The sequence below is a fragment of the Desmodus rotundus genome, chromosome 4 (genome assembly GCF_022682495.2).
Source record: "Desmodus rotundus isolate HL8 chromosome 4, HLdesRot8A.1, whole genome shotgun sequence".
NCBI classification, from domain to species: domain Eukaryota; kingdom Metazoa; phylum Chordata; class Mammalia; order Chiroptera; family Phyllostomidae; genus Desmodus; species Desmodus rotundus.
In genome coordinates this window covers 152,138,578-152,154,094 of record NC_071390.1, presented here as the reverse complement: position 1 = coordinate 152,154,094, position 15,517 = coordinate 152,138,578, and the positions used below count along the sequence as shown (strand labels likewise).

Genomic DNA, 15,517 nt, shown 5'->3' with positions numbered 1-15,517 from the left:
AGAGAGGAAAGGAGGAGAAAAGTGTGACAATCATAGTAGCAGATGACTCGAATATGACCAACTCCTTGAGTGAGCTACGATGCCGTTAAAAGGTGTGCATGTTTTTGTGATGGGGGTATGGTGAAACAGGAAGATGAGGAGGAAGGTGGCAAACAGACTGTGACAGACTTAGGATAGATATTTTACTTCTTTCCATCATAAGAGGGATCAGGAGGCTAGAAGAAGCCTTCAGTGGATCGTCTGACCAAAAGGAAAAGAGATGGTTCCCCAGGGTCATGGCAGAGGCACTGCTCAGAGAAGCCAGCAGCATCTGTGTGTCCCCAGCACAGGGGACAGAGAGCAGGTGGTCCCCAGAGCAGGCAGCATCCTGGAGAAAGGCCCCGTGTCTTCCTTGGCTTTCTACCCACCTCGCCTCTGCTGTTGATGACGGAAACTCTTTCTCTTCCCTGGGCTCATGAGGAAAGACGAAGGCTCTCACTCAGCTGGCGTCTCAGTCAGAGATTGTAAGAGTCAGAAACTCACTCACGCAAACTCGACCACAGGGTCTACTGAGAGGCTATGACAGGCGATCTCTCAGACCCAGGAGCCTAAGTCCAAAACCCTCCCGAAAGCCACGGGAGACAGCTCGGTACAGCACGCCCTCCGGTTTTCCTGCTCTTGCTTACAGTGGGGCCGCCTCTGCTGCGAAGTCCGCCTGATCCTTCCATCCCAGAGCCCAGCACCTCACTCACAGCCTCCGGGTCCTGGGGCAGATTCTTAAGCTGTACACACCGACTGATCGCAAGTAGTTCAATTTTCCACCTAACCCCAGTTAGCTGCAGACACCATGAGAAGGTTGCTTGGTCCACCACGGGCCCTGTGGGGCCCCCTGCTGTGCAGGTGCCCCAAACATGTCTACCTGAGTGAGGAGAGGGCATCAACAACAGAGGGGCCCATACTTTTCTTCTTAGATACAGAATAGTTGATCTCCAGGGGAGAGGAGTTGAGAGCTGTAAGGCACCACCCCCAGTCGTAAAAAGGTTAGTGCATATATTACAGAATTCAAAGTTTCAATTAAAGGACAACTCGTGTTTCTTATAAATATATAACTTTATATATTATATATATTTACAATATATACAGCATACAAATGTCTTGTAATGTAATACTAATGGCAGTCTTGAAAACAGATGTTTTCAAAACAAGACAGGTACTCATCCAATGTGGTTCCTGGTTCCTACAGAACCCACATTCTAGACAATACCCCAGGCCCAGATTTCTGTAGACGTTAAAGGGAAGAGACACGCTGGAACATGGCTAATGCCCTTGCCCTTCCCAAATACCCTGGTCTTCCACTGGCAGCAGCTAGCCTGGCCCCATGGCGGGCAAGCGAGCCCTGTGGAATGGGTAAGAGGGCTTTTAATCAGCATCTCTAAGGCAGCATCTCCCGAATCTGGAAGATTCAGTCACGCAGCTAAGGATGGTCCAAAAGCAGATGCTTTAGGTGTTGTTACTTTATAAGTAAAACAATCTACACATCCAAGTGCTGAATAAATTAAAAGTTTGCCACAAAGTGCCATTTCTTCCTGTGCTTTGGAATCTGGAAGCCACTGGTCACAACGCTCTTATCTTCTGCAAGTGTCTTCACACTCCACTAGCTCATCTATCGTGCGCAGCAGATCTTCGAAGGAAGGCCTTCCCTCTGGCTTCTACAATGAAAAATCAAAAAGAAGCTGTGGGTTCCAGAATCCATTCCAAAACTGACTTCCCAAACTCGGATAAGAGCACATTAGAGCCAGGCACTCGCTGCTTTGGGCCTGGAACACGCAGGCGTCTCCCAGGGGGTCTCACCCATCCTGCGTGTACCTCGGCTACACCGGGCTTTCTACCGCACTGCCCTCACGCCCGCATCCGGGAACCTGACAGAGCTCCTTACTGCCTGCAAATCAAGCGTGGCGAATTTGCCCATCCCCTACCTCCTTGCTACCTAATTTCACTTCCCAGAAAAACACTCACATGGGCTCTCTGCCCAATCAAATCAATCTCCACCCTCATGCACACACACCAAGTTCATTACCGCCTTCTTGCCTTTGCTCATGTGGTCTTCTCTCTCCCTTGTGCCACTTCCTGGCCAGAAGGCCTCTGTCCATCCCAGTCAACACTCTTAGGAGGCTTATAGCTAATGGCTGAGGGCATGGGCTTTGGAATCAGACAGGACTCTGGGTCTCTGTAGCTAAGTGGCCCTGGGCAAGCATCAACTTCATCAGGCCTGGTATGCTCATCCCCGGAGAGGTGCCAGTGAATGCACCTGCACCTCAAAGGTTTATTCTGAGACCTAAATCTAAAGCATTTAGTGCAGTGTCTGGCACATAATCCATGTGAGCTCATGCTATTATCTTTAATAATTATTATTATTATCTTTCAAAAGTCATTCTGGTGACATTTCAATACGAGGAAGGAAACATTCCCAAAGAATATGAGTAAAAAGACATAAGAACGCTGAGGTTGGGAGAAAGAAATCCTCTCTGGTGAAAGAGTAGTATTTCAACCATACAAGACGCCCACCGAAAGAAAAGCCACTTTCCCGGGCTTATTTCCTGAGTCTCTACCTGAAGCAACCGTGGCAGGGCTCCCACTTGGGAGTGGGGCAGCCTCCACTCATTATATTAATTATTAGCTTTCCCACTTGTTCACATTCTCATTCCCAGCATTCAGAACTGAGCTGAGAGAGGTGGCTTCCTACAAAGAGTCCAAAGTCGTCAAAGACACGCACCAACTCACTAGGCTATAAAGGCTACACATTATTAATCTACCAAGCCCAGATCCATAAATGTTTTAGAAATTTTTTTAAAAGCCCCCCCCAGAATTCTATACCTCCTGCCAACATCTCAGCATCACTTCATATACATATTTGGATGCCAACTTTGGCCGGTGGAGTCGGTGGCCGTGAGTAACCATGGTTACCACTTCATAGTTGGTGTTCTTCTCAAAGGGCATTCTGCCTTCAGTGAATACTTCCCACATTAAGACACCTGGAAAAGGGTAAGGATTACCAAATGATGCATCTACTTCCTCCTCAGCAGAGTTAAGTAAAAACGGGCCACGGGGCTTACCAAACGACCAGACATCTGACTTGCTGCTAAAGCGGCTGTAATTAAACACCTCGGGTGGACACCACTTCACAGGAAACTTAGCACCGGAAGAACTTGTGTACTGATCGTCCAGGACGTACCTAGAGTGAGAGAGACATCACAGGTTTACACCTCTGAGTTATGATCTGCCTTCGGTACATGTTGTTTAATTTTTTTCCCCTTAGAAGCAAAACACAGTTGACTGAAGTCCAACAAGCATCCTGTTGAAGCTGAATGTTTGCTCGGAGGCCACACCTGGTGATTTCCACCCCAGCTCCACTGATGTATTTGAAATGGATGCACTGTAACATTATTATCTGTTCTTTCATTTTTGTTTGTTTTTCTTTTTTAATAGGCAATCGAGGCAGAATACAATAAAACAGCTTGGCAACGTTTTTTGTAAGCTATTTTGTTACAAAGTTTTACCCAAAGGCCCCACATGTAAGACATCTGAAGCGAAGCTGCACTAAAGGAAGTGGTGAAAAGTGCTTGGAGACACACGTGCTTTTAGCCCCCACAATTCCACAGAGCACAGTTTAAAGCTGCAGCAAATTAAAAAAGCAAATTGCAACATGACATATGTAAATGGTGGAGTATATATTTATAAACCATCACACTGCCCCTAAACACACACACACGAGTGTGCATGCACACACTCCAAACAGTATTAGACAAGCTTTCTGTGGGAGCATGCTTACAATATCCTTCTAGCAGGACACGTACAAACTGATACCACTGGCTCTGTCCTGGGAGAACCCTTGATTGGAGTGGTACATATGAGGACCTCGGCCCTTTCTATAATGTGTTCAGTGTGTATTTACAAGAGGAATATGTTTGCGTATTACATGAACATACAAAAATAACTTCTAAAAGTTCCTTGGGAAAATATTCAAATAATCGCACAAACCTCCTTGGCTGTGCAGACAAAGATGGTGACAATGCCACCATGGGCTGGAGCAATTTCTTTGTCAATCAGGGGAGTCTGAATTTAGTGTATAACAGGTGTTTTAGAGGGGTTGATACAAAAGCACAGGTTTTCTGAAAGCCAACCATATGAAGACTGAACATGTAAAACTGAAGGACTGCCTGTCAGATACAGAACATCTTTATATAAAGCAAACAAATAGCACTGACCGTCTGAGTTCTGGTCCCATTTCTGAGAGTAACACAGCTGTCTAACTCCCCCAGTCCTGAGTTTCCTTAAAAGCTGAACTTGACCTGTGTGACCTGGTCCTTGCGTCCCATCATGATTGCTCCTTGTGCCAGCAGTGGGCCAGCCACCCTGGCTCCTTCAATTCCTTGCACAGGCCAAGCTTGTCCCAGATTTCAAACTTTTATATTTGCTGTTTCTTCCACCTGGAATATTTTATCCTCAGGTTTTCACCAAACTGGCTACTTTCTGCCTTTTTGATTTCATTCAAATATCTTGGTCTCAAAGAGGCCTTCCAGAGTACCAGACCCAAAGTAACCACCCTCACCCCTACCCCATTCCACCACTCAGCACCCACCCCACCCCCAGCCCCAAGTTATCTCCATCATAGGGGCCGGCAAACTTTTTCTGGAAAGGGCCAGAGAATGAATTTGTTAGATTGTGCAGGCCAGAGGGTCTCTGTCCTGACCCCTCAGCTCTGCCTTTGTGGGGTGAAGCAGCCAGAGCCAGCACATAAGCTCATGAGGGAGGCCGTGACCCAGGAACCCCTTATTTGTGAACATTGTCATTTGGATTTCAGATAACTCTCACGTGTTCTATTCCTTTAATGTTTTCCTCAACCATTTAAAAATGTGAAAACCATTGTTGGCTCGCGGGCCATACAAAGAGAGATGGGTCGGATTTGCCCCAGACGACAAGTCGCTGGCCCCCGCTCCCTCACGCCACTGTGTTCCCCGTTCGCCTGTCTCAGGTGCTACGTTTCACCCTCCTCTTGAAGATAAGCTGCATGTGGGCAGGGCCTCTCTGCTGTGGTTCAGTCTAGCATTGTGCCTGGAACACATAGTAGGCACCTAATTTCTTGTAGATGGATGTACGGATGAATGAATGGACAGAGGGAAATAAGGATGCACTAAAGAAGGTCAAATTAAAACTACAAAAATTAAGCAAGTAAAAACACTACAGATTTGGGAGTTCTAAGAACTTTATCCCCAGATATCTGTGAAAACAAGACTCTAGAAATCTAGTCCAACCCAGGGAGAACAGTAGTGTGTTTAATAGGCTATACCACCACCTAGTGGAGAGCATCGTTAACAACAATTAACACAGCATATACTTGTTTATTTTAATGAATCTGTCTCAGAACAGCTAGCTAACGAGATTGCCTTTCTGCTTCGTTAGTGCAGATTATTCCCATGCTTATTCAGTCTACAAGCTAATGGGAATATCACATAATAAAGCATTAAGCAATCATAACTTCCCGACAACTGGTTTACCTGAGAAAAAGCCAAAGGTAACTAACAGGAAGGGATGCATTCAGCAAAGAAATCTTCCAAAATATAAATAATTTACTACCTTATACCAAAAAAGACTAAGAAGCAGAAAATCAATTAGTTCCTCTATAAAAAATTATGGACACGGCTAATATTTTGTTAACGTAACAGAACGTGTGATTTCAAAACTGTTCTTCCACAGGCTTCGAGGAGGAAGCTGACACACCAAAACTGCAAAGAACATGCCAGGCTCTCTGCATGTCCAAGGGGAAGGTCACACACTGGTATTAATCTAACCCAGAGCTGGTAGGAAACGCTCACACACACTCAGACTTACCTGGCCATTCCAAAATCAGATACTTTCACCACTCCCGCCTCGTTTACTAGACAATTTCTGGCAGCCTGGAAAACAACATTATAATTGTATATTAATTACAAAGTTCCACAATAAAAGTAGCAAAAGATAAGTTCTGTTCATATGAAATTCAGTGTGTCCCAGGCAACACGCGTAGAGGTGGATGTGTCTGTTCAAGAACTGTTTGTGAGCCTGTGAAATGTCTCCAACACATAGCAGGCCCTGAACACCACGGATTTGACATGCATGGGCCCACTTACACAGGAAACATAATATGTGTGACATAAACCATGTGTTAATGGACTGTGTATGCTATCAGTAAGGCTTCCAGTCAACAGCAGGCTATTAGTAGTTAAGATTTTTCACAGTCAAAAGGTATGCACAGATTTTCAATGATGTAGGAGTTGGATCCCCTAACCCCCGTGTTGTTCCGGAGTCAACTGTATACACAAGCACAAACCTGGCTCTTCTGCCTCACTACAGAATGGGAAAAAATATTTGCAAACCAAATATCTGATAAAGGGTTAATATATAAAATATATAAGGAACTCATACAACTCAACAGCAAAAAATAATCCTATTTAAACTTGAAATTTGCTAGGAGAATAAAACTGGGCACTCACCACCACACAAAGAGGTGACTATGTAGGAAAGTGAGTAGATCTTCAAATAGGTAGATACTAAACAACACATTTCTCAACAACCAGTGGGTTGAAAAAGAAATCAAAAGGAAAATAAAAAATTATCTCAAAACAAATGAAAATACAACATATCAAATTTTGTGGAATGAAACAAAAGCAGTTCTGGGGAAAGTCCCATGTAGTAAGCATATATATTAAAAAATTAGAAAGACCTAAAATAAACAACCTAATTTTACACTTCAAGGAATTAGAAAGAGGAACAAATTAGTCCCCGAGTTAGCAGAAGGAAGGAAATAATAAAAATCAGAGCAGAAATAAATGAACTAGAGGCCAGAAAAACTATAGAAAGGGCCAATAAAATTAAAAAGCTGTTTTTTTGAAAAGATAAAACTGACAAACCTTTAGCTAAAAAGAAGACAAATAAATAAAATTAGAAATAAAAGAGACAATTTAACTAATTTACAGATAATCAAAAATTGTAAGAGACTACTATGAACAATTAAATGCCAACAAATTACATAACCTAGAAAAAATGGACACGTTTCTAGAAACACATAACCTGCCAGGAGTGTATCAGGAACAAATATGAACAGGCCAATAGCGAGTCAGGAGATGGAACCAGTTACCCAAAAACTCCAGACACAGAAAACTGCAGGGCCGTCACTGGTGAATTCCACCAAACATTTAAAGAAGAATCAATACCAATCCTACCTTAACTCTTCCAAAATATTGAGGAAGAGGGAACACTTCCAAATTCATTCTAAAGCCAGCATTACCTTGATACAAAAACCAGATAAGGACATCACAAGAAACCCATAGATCAATATTCCTGATAAATACAGATGCCAAAATTCTCAACAAAACATTAGCAAACAAAATTCATGAACATGTTAAGAGGATTCTACACTCTGACCAAGTGGGGTTTATCGCTGGGATGCAAGGATGGCTCGATATGTGCAAACCAGTAAGAGTAATTCATCACATCAATGAAAGACAAAGATCACATGGTCATCTAAAAAGGCACAGAAAAAGCATCCAACAAGATACAACATTCTTTTGTGATGAAAACCTTGAACAAATTGACTATAGAAGGAACATACCCCAACATCATAAAGGCCACATATGATAAACCCACCGCTAACATTATGATTAATGGAGGAAAAATAGAAACGGTTTCCTCTGAGATCAGGTACAAGGCAAGGCTGCCCACTCTCACCACCTCTAATCCACATGGAACGCGATTAGGCAGGACAAAGAAATGAAAGGCATCCAAATGGGAAAGGAAAAAATAAAACTGTCACTGTTTGCTGACAATATGATCTTACATAGAGAAAATCCCAGAGTCCATTGCAAAACTGTTGGAACTAATCAGTAAAGTGGCAGGAGTGGCATTCCTTTACACAATGATGAAGCATCAGAAAAGAAAATAAAGAAAATAACCCCATTCACAATAGCATCAAAACTGATAAACTATGAATAAATTTAACCAAGGAAGTGGAAGATCCGCACAGTGAAAACTATGAGACTTTGCTGAAAGAAATCAAAGGAGACACAAACAAGTGGAAAGACATTCTGTATACACAGGTCAGAAGAAAAAATATTGTTGAAATGGCCATATCACCCAAAGCATCTACAAATTCAATCCAACCCCATCAAAATACCAAAGGCATTCTTCACAGAAGTAGAAAAGGCAATCTTAAGTGTGTGTGGAACCACGAAGGACCCTGAGTAGCCAAAGCAATCCTAAGAAAAAGAGAACAAAGCTGGAGGAATCATACTTGCTGATTTCAACCAACACTACAAAGCCATAGTAATGAAAACAGTGTGGTACTGGCATAAAAATAGACCAGTGGAACAGAGGAGAGAGCCCAGAATTAAATCCTGGTATATACAGTCAACTAATATTCCACAAGGAAGCCAAGAACACTCAGCGAGGGAAGAGTAGTCTTTTCAACAAATGATGTCAGGAAAACTGGAGAAACACATGCAGAACAGTGAAACTGCACCCCTATCTCACACCACTCACCAAAATCAACACGAAATGGATCGAAGGCTCAAGCATAAGACCTGATACCATAAAACTACTGGAAGAAAATGTAGGAAAGAAACTCATTGATACTGGTCTTGGCAATGATTTCTTGGACATAACACCAAGAGTACAAACAGCAAAAGCAAAAATCAGCAAACTAGACTACATCAAACTCAAGAGCTTCTGTGTTGCAAAAGAAATAATCAACAAAATGGAACAGCAACCTACATCGAGAGAAAAAAAGGTTCACAAACCATGTATCAGATAAGGGGTTAACATCCAGAATACATAAAGAACTAACACAACTTAACAAAAAACAACAAACCAATTTAAAAATGGGCAGAAGAACTAATTAGATATTTTTCCAAAGACATCAAAGTGGCTCACGGGAAGATGAAAAGATGCTCAACGTCCACTAATCATCAGGAAATGCAAATCAAAACCACCATGAGCTACCTGTGTACACCTGTGAAAACAGACACCACCAGGAAGATGAAGAGACAACAGGTGCCAGCAAGGATGCGATGAAATGGGAACCCTTGTGCGTGTAAGTTAATGGGAGTTTAAATTAATCCAACCACTGTGGAAAATAACATGGAGGCTCCTCAAAAAATTAAAAATGGATCTACCATGTGATCTAGCAATTCCACTTCTGGGAATCCATCCAAGGGAAATGAAAACAGGATTTCGATGAGATACAGGCACAGCCATGTTTATCGCAGCATTATTCACAATAGCCAAGACATGGAGACAACCCAAACGCTCATCAGTGGGTGAATACATTAAAAAGATGCGGTACATGTACACAATGAATACTAGTCAGCCGTGAGAAAGATACCCAGCTATCAGTAACAGTATGAGTGGACCTTCAGCATATAAGACAGAGAAAGGCAAGTACCATGTGGTATCACTTACAAGTGAAATCAAAGAAAAGAGTCAAAACTGAAAAAACAAAAAAACAGAGGATAAAATGGTGGTTGCAGGGGATGGGGCACTGATGGTTCCACCAACATGCTCAAAACAGACGTATTTGGGAAGAATAAGCAGGGAAGGAAGAGGGAAAGAAAAGAAAGGGGAAAGAGTGAGAGAGAAGAAAAATTAAGTGTCTCCATCACAATAATTTAGAACCATTAATAGAAGACATACTTTTTCTGGTGTTTTCAGGAGTTAACAAGGGATCTCCACCTTTTCCCAGGGATTTGAGAGATAAAGAAAATAAAACAAAGATTTCTGTTGTACAGCTTTTGCTGATAGTGTGTGAGGTGGAAAAAAGTTTAAGATTTAGTTAAAAAATGAGTCAAGCTTAACTTCCTCATTGATCACCATATGCAGTGATTTCAGTCTCTAAAGCCTAGTTTTCTTATCTACAAAATAATGCTGACCAGAAAGGCTGTCACGACTAGCTGTTGCATGGGACTCTCAGGCAGGTCACAGAATCTATGCATGATCACTTGCTGGGACATATTACCTATGTAGTTACGGATTATTTACACCATTGCCTGTGTAATCGTGTGTTAGACTTAAAGAAATCTTTCTGTTAAACCTGTGGCACAAGTCAAACTTACCAAGCTTAAAAATAATAGTGAAATATTGTTCAGAACAAAAACTGGGTATTAACACATCATCGATCATTTGCTGACCCAGTGTTGCAAAGGCAATTGGCCAATAAATGGGGGTCCGGGCGGTTTACACTTTACCAGATCTCGGTGGATGAAGCTGTTTCTCTCCAGGTACTCCATCCCTTCACACACATCTTGACACATGCTCAGCAGCACATCTCTATTAAAATGACCTTGTCTCTGTCGGAGGAAGTTCAGAAGGCAGCCCTTTTCCATGAACTCGGTAACAATGTAAATTGGTCTCTGCTGGGTGCACACACCATAAAGCTGCACTAACTTCGGGTGTGTCAGTTTCCTGGGAGAGAAGTCATGCACACTCACAGTTACTACAGGAAAGGAAACCGTCAGAGGCTACTGTTGGTGAGGGGCCACTTTGTAATGCAGAAAGGGGAACCCGAGAGAACACAGTAACTTACATCATCACTTTAGCTTCTTCTATAAAATCTTCCTCACACATTGCGCCTTCCCGAATAGCTTTGATTGCTACTTTGTACTGCGCTCGCCACTTGCCAAGCCTCACCACTCCAAACAGTCCACTGCCCAATTCCCTCATAAAGGTCAGCTCCGAAGGGTTGATCTCCCATTTTTCTGTGAGACAGAGGGGGAAAGTGACAACATGTAATAAGGAGAAAGCAACACGAATCAGTGGGAAACAAAGAATGATAACCCAAGTCAATCTCACAGTTACAGGGTAACACAATTGACTGGTGAAACAAGGCAAATCTCCAGCCTGCCTCTAAACTGCAAGTGGTGGCTTTCTACCCTCTGGGGAGGAGGCACCCCTTTCTACGCTGTCACCGTACAAGCAAAGTGAACTGAAGAAAGCAAGAAGAGGCTGCATAACAGGCTAGCAACAGAGCTTGAAAGTTAAAGGTACTTAAAAAAAAATTCCTCCTTTACCACTCTTTCCCCTCAATTTTTGTTGTTGTTTTGTTTCCAATTCCAGCAAGTTAGAAATAATTTAATCTGCTGTTTAGAAGGTTTTTGCCAGCAGCAACAAAGACAATCCAGTTGAGTGCCTTATCTATTACCACCATCCTTACTTTCCTAGGAGTGACCAAGAAAGCCAGTGAGAGGCAGAAAAGGCTTTGATTCATTTTAGCTGTAACGTGGTAATGCGAGTTTCGCTGACAGAGGGTTTCTGCTGAATTATGAATGTGACAAAAACAGAAAACCTAGGGTTACTATGGCTATAAGTACAGTCATCCAAAAACTCATACTAGAAAACTTATAACAAGAGTTCCGACTCTACACATCTCTACACACTCTACACTCTACGTGGAACTCTACACATCTAACTTGGCCTTGTGATGATGGATTCTTCCCAAAGAAAACTCGCCAGTGTGACTACAGAGTTAGTTACCGTAGCTGAATCCTGCAGTGGTTGGTGCATTCTTCCCCTTTGCACTAACTGGGTACCGCAGCCTTGTGACAAGTCCTAGAAATCAAAGGAAGTACTGCACTCAAGGTCATTCTTAATCATTCCACATGGAGAAGTGTGGCACTAGAAACTCACAAGCCATTCATTTATCCACTCAGTGCCCATCCTCTGTCTGCACATACAGCTCAGTGCTGTATGCAGGCAAAAAATAAAAGGAGAAGGCAAGAAGGAAGAAGGTGATCCTACAATTTCATATTTTTATGGAGCATAAAAATTTAAATATATACATGTATATACCTTTATTCATTCAATAAATATTTTCTTTAAACACGACAGTGTTTATCAGGCACCATGCTAGCATATTCTCTTCTCAAACATTTTCAAGCATGTCAAAAGGTTTCTAACGGTTATTATCAATTATCATTTCATGTTCGCTTCTAATGTGCTATCTGAACTATGAGACGGAACTGCAGTTATCTGATAAAAATTGATTCCTCTGACACAACAATATTAGGAATCTTAGCATAAAAATCAGGCTCTAACCCTGGCTGGTGTGGCTCAGTGGGTTGAGTGCCAGCCTGCGAACCAAAGGGTTGCCAGTTCAATTCCCAGTCAGGGTACATGCCTGGGTTGTGGGGTATATGAGAGGCAACACATTGATGTTTCTCTCCCTCTCCTTCTTCCTCCCTTCCTCTATCTCTAGAAATAAGCAAATTAAAAAAATTTTAATCAGGCTCTAAAATATCAAAGACTGGGAAAACCAACTACTGGAAATCAGCGAGGAACATTAAATCCTTGAATCGAAATTGCCACAAGAGCAAATAAGAAGAAATGGCAGGTATCTTTCCTACGAACACCCATGGCACACTGTATTTCCTCTATCCCAGCGTATCTCACCCTGACCTAATATTGTGATACGCTTCTCTGCCTCCCCTGCCAGACGGTAAGACCTGGGAGAGACAGAACCAATGACTATCTGGACCACCGCAGCCGCCCCAGAACCTGGCACGGTTCCCGGCAGGCACCAGGCACTGCACACAAGTTTGTTACATGAACGAACGGAGGTCATGGTGGAAGAAACAGTGGAATGTAAACACTGAAAAAGAAAATCACAGAATAAGAGCTAAGAAAACGTCCTTTAGGGGAATAAATTGATAGGGAATGAGACCCTCAAATGTTAAACATAAAGTTACCATATAGCCCAGCAAATCCTTTCCTAGGTAAGTACCAAAGAGAAAAGAAAGATATTCCCATGCCAAAACTTGTACACAAATATCCATAGCAGCATTATTCATAAAGCCAAAAAGGGGCAATGACCCAAATGTCCATCAACTGATGAATGAAAACAAAATGGATAAACCAAGTCCACACACTGATTTACGGTTCATCAAATTCGGAATGGAGTAGCTATACGCTACAACGGAGACTAACGTACAAATCACTGTGGTCGGTCAAAAATGCTAGTCACGACAGATCACTCACTGTCTGATCCCATTTACATGAAATATCCAGAAAAGGCAGATCTATGGAGACGCAAAGGAGGGGAGCAGTTGCCTGGGGCTGGACTGTTGAAGGACTATAAGACTTCTTTTTGGGAGGATGAAAGTGTTCTTAGATTACGGTGAGAGTTGGCACAACTCTGAAAATATATTAATGCCACTGAATTGCACGCTTTATTTTTTTTCAAGATTTTATTTATTTATTTTTAGACAGGAAGGGACGGAGAAAAATATCCCTGTGCAGTTGTTTCTCGTGCGCCCCCTGCTGGGGACCTGGCCCACAACCCAGGTATGTGCCCTGACTGGGCATACCCTGAACCAGCAACCCCTTGGTTCCCAGGCCAGTACTTAATCCGCTGAGCCACACCAGTCAGGGCCTACAATTAAATGGGGAAGTTTTAAATGGGGAAAATTCATGCTGTATACATCCTATCTCAATAACTGTTCCAGTCATTATCTGAGAAAAGTGAACAGAGTCACAAAGAGCAACAACCTTTGCAAAAGGTACATTTGATAAAATTTCAAAGGTCAATTTTCCATAAATTGGGTTAGACACTTGGCTATCCACGCTCAGTTACATCTGTGAAGTCAAAGACGAGAAATCTCACCTGTCTGTCCTGTGGAGCCTCAAAGGGCACAAATGTGGTTTCTGTTTTGTTGTTGGTGTTTGTTTTGTTCCCACTCTGCTAGTAAGTGTAGCAGAGCTTCAGGAAGATGGAAACCTTGTCTGGGACATGATTACTCTCATCTTTGGAAGCCTATAGCCTCAGCCCAAACCCAGGGCCCGTCTGGCAGCTCTGTGACAACTCTGACATGGACATATCTTAGACCAGGGGTGTCACACTCATTTTCACCGGGGGCCACATCACCCTCGAGGTTGCCTTCAAAGGGCCGAATGTAATTTAGGACTGTATAAAAGTAACTACTCCTTAACAAGAGTTCGGTGCTGCCGCTGGGTAGAAACAAGGTGCCGAGCTGGATAAAACAAGGTGGAGGGCCGGATTCAGCCCGCAGGGCTTGTGTTTGCCACCTGTGTCTTAGATTTTAGTTTATCACTGTTAAAGGAAAAAAAATATTCAATGACACTTTCAAAGATGGTAAGGCAGGCATCATTCAGGACCATTATGATAGGTGGGATTTTAGAATGGGGAAGAGAGCCTGGATTCAACACTGAATACAATGTGGGCAAGTAGGAATTTATAGCCAAGGAGCAGGGTGGAGGTCAGTGGATGGAAAATCACTAAGCGAAACATCAGAGATAAGGGAAGTGGGCAGTTTGGGCTAAACCAAGCTAACAGGATCCTTGCTGAAGACAAGCCAGGGTAACCAGACATCACTTGGGCGATGGTGGGAGATAACGAACATGATGAGATATTGAGGGTGATCAGACATCAGATACTGCGGGTAGAGGGGCGCTGGTTAAACTGACTTAGCAGGGCTTCTGCTGCAACTGAACTTTACAACAAAGTGCACAGCGGGCCTATGGTTCCGGAGCCTGATGGGGAAGTCTGGTCAAGCAAAGAATCTTTCTCGGCAGCAAGGATATAAACCCCAGAAATGTGACATTTACCATATACGATAAGAATAACTCTTGTCCTAAGGTCCAGACAGAGCTTTTCATGAGACTTGATATTATTTCTGATTTTTCTGTGTATCTAGCACCTCCCAAATATGCAATAATTCTAAATCGAACTCATTCTAAACTAACTACAAAATATAACTGCTCAAGGAAGAATTCATCACGATGAGTCTGATTATTTCAATCACTACCTTATATGTGAAATCGGTTTGAACAGCTCACTTACCTGCTGCATTGTGCTTATGATACTCAACAATCTCAGGAATGGAACCAAATGCATGCTTTTCTGACAGATAATACTTCTTGGGGGAGGTGGTTGTTTCCTTTATATGATAATGCCTGAAACCCGATGAGCCTTCTCTATAACAAAAATCAAAATGTGTCAGAACCAAGTTGCAACAATGTAGCTTCCCTGTGAAGACTTTCCACCAGGCCACCACAGGGTCCTCACAGGGCCCCTTCCATTTGCTGCACAGGTTTCATTTCTCCCCATGTTCATTCGCTCCGCCTTTCACATTGGAAGGTGGACATTTTTAAAGTGGTCACTGATAGCGTTCTTGGTCCCTTGCCTGAGGCTGTGAAAGAGAACATTCACCAACTCCATTCACCAACAGTTGAAAGTCTTCCAGCAGCCCGTGGCTGGCCACTGATCTCAGCCCCTGCTGTTGGTGTGAACTTGCAAATATTTAGAGAACTTACACCCCTAAAAGTGAATAAACCAGACTTATAAAAAAACATAGACAATCTATTTCAGACATCTTTCTAGAACACAGATCTTCTGGAGTCATCCTTGCTTTAAAATCTGTTAAAGAGAACTCCTGTTACTCTTAAGATAAAGCTCAGACTCCTTGACATTGACATGACCTAGTCTTCACATATTTCT

The 15,517-nt window shown here is 42.6% G+C and overlaps 1 protein-coding gene across 4 annotated transcripts in view; it reads right to left on the bottom strand.

The window, feature by feature from the left end:
• Positions 1-1,102: 1,102 nt before the first annotated feature.
• TEC (tec protein tyrosine kinase) overlaps positions 1,103-15,517 on the bottom strand; it is a 111,000-nt gene continuing 96,585 nt past the window's right edge. For all 4 annotated transcript variants that reach the window (XM_024573842.4, XM_053923205.2, XM_053923206.2 and 1 more), the window contains 8 exons: positions 14,861-14,994; positions 11,539-11,613; positions 10,592-10,763; positions 10,254-10,470; positions 5,869-5,933; positions 3,093-3,211; positions 2,854-3,011; positions 1,103-1,688 (listed from right to left, as the gene is read on the bottom strand). In XM_024573842.4, the coding sequence (XP_024429610.1) occupies positions 1,605-1,688; positions 2,854-3,011; positions 3,093-3,211; positions 5,869-5,933; positions 10,254-10,470; positions 10,592-10,763; positions 11,539-11,613; positions 14,861-14,994 (1,024 nt within the window). In that variant the 3' untranslated portion in view covers positions 1,103-1,604. The remainder of the gene's footprint in view (positions 1,689-2,853; positions 3,012-3,092; positions 3,212-5,868; positions 5,934-10,253; positions 10,471-10,591; positions 10,764-11,538; positions 11,614-14,860; positions 14,995-15,517) is intronic.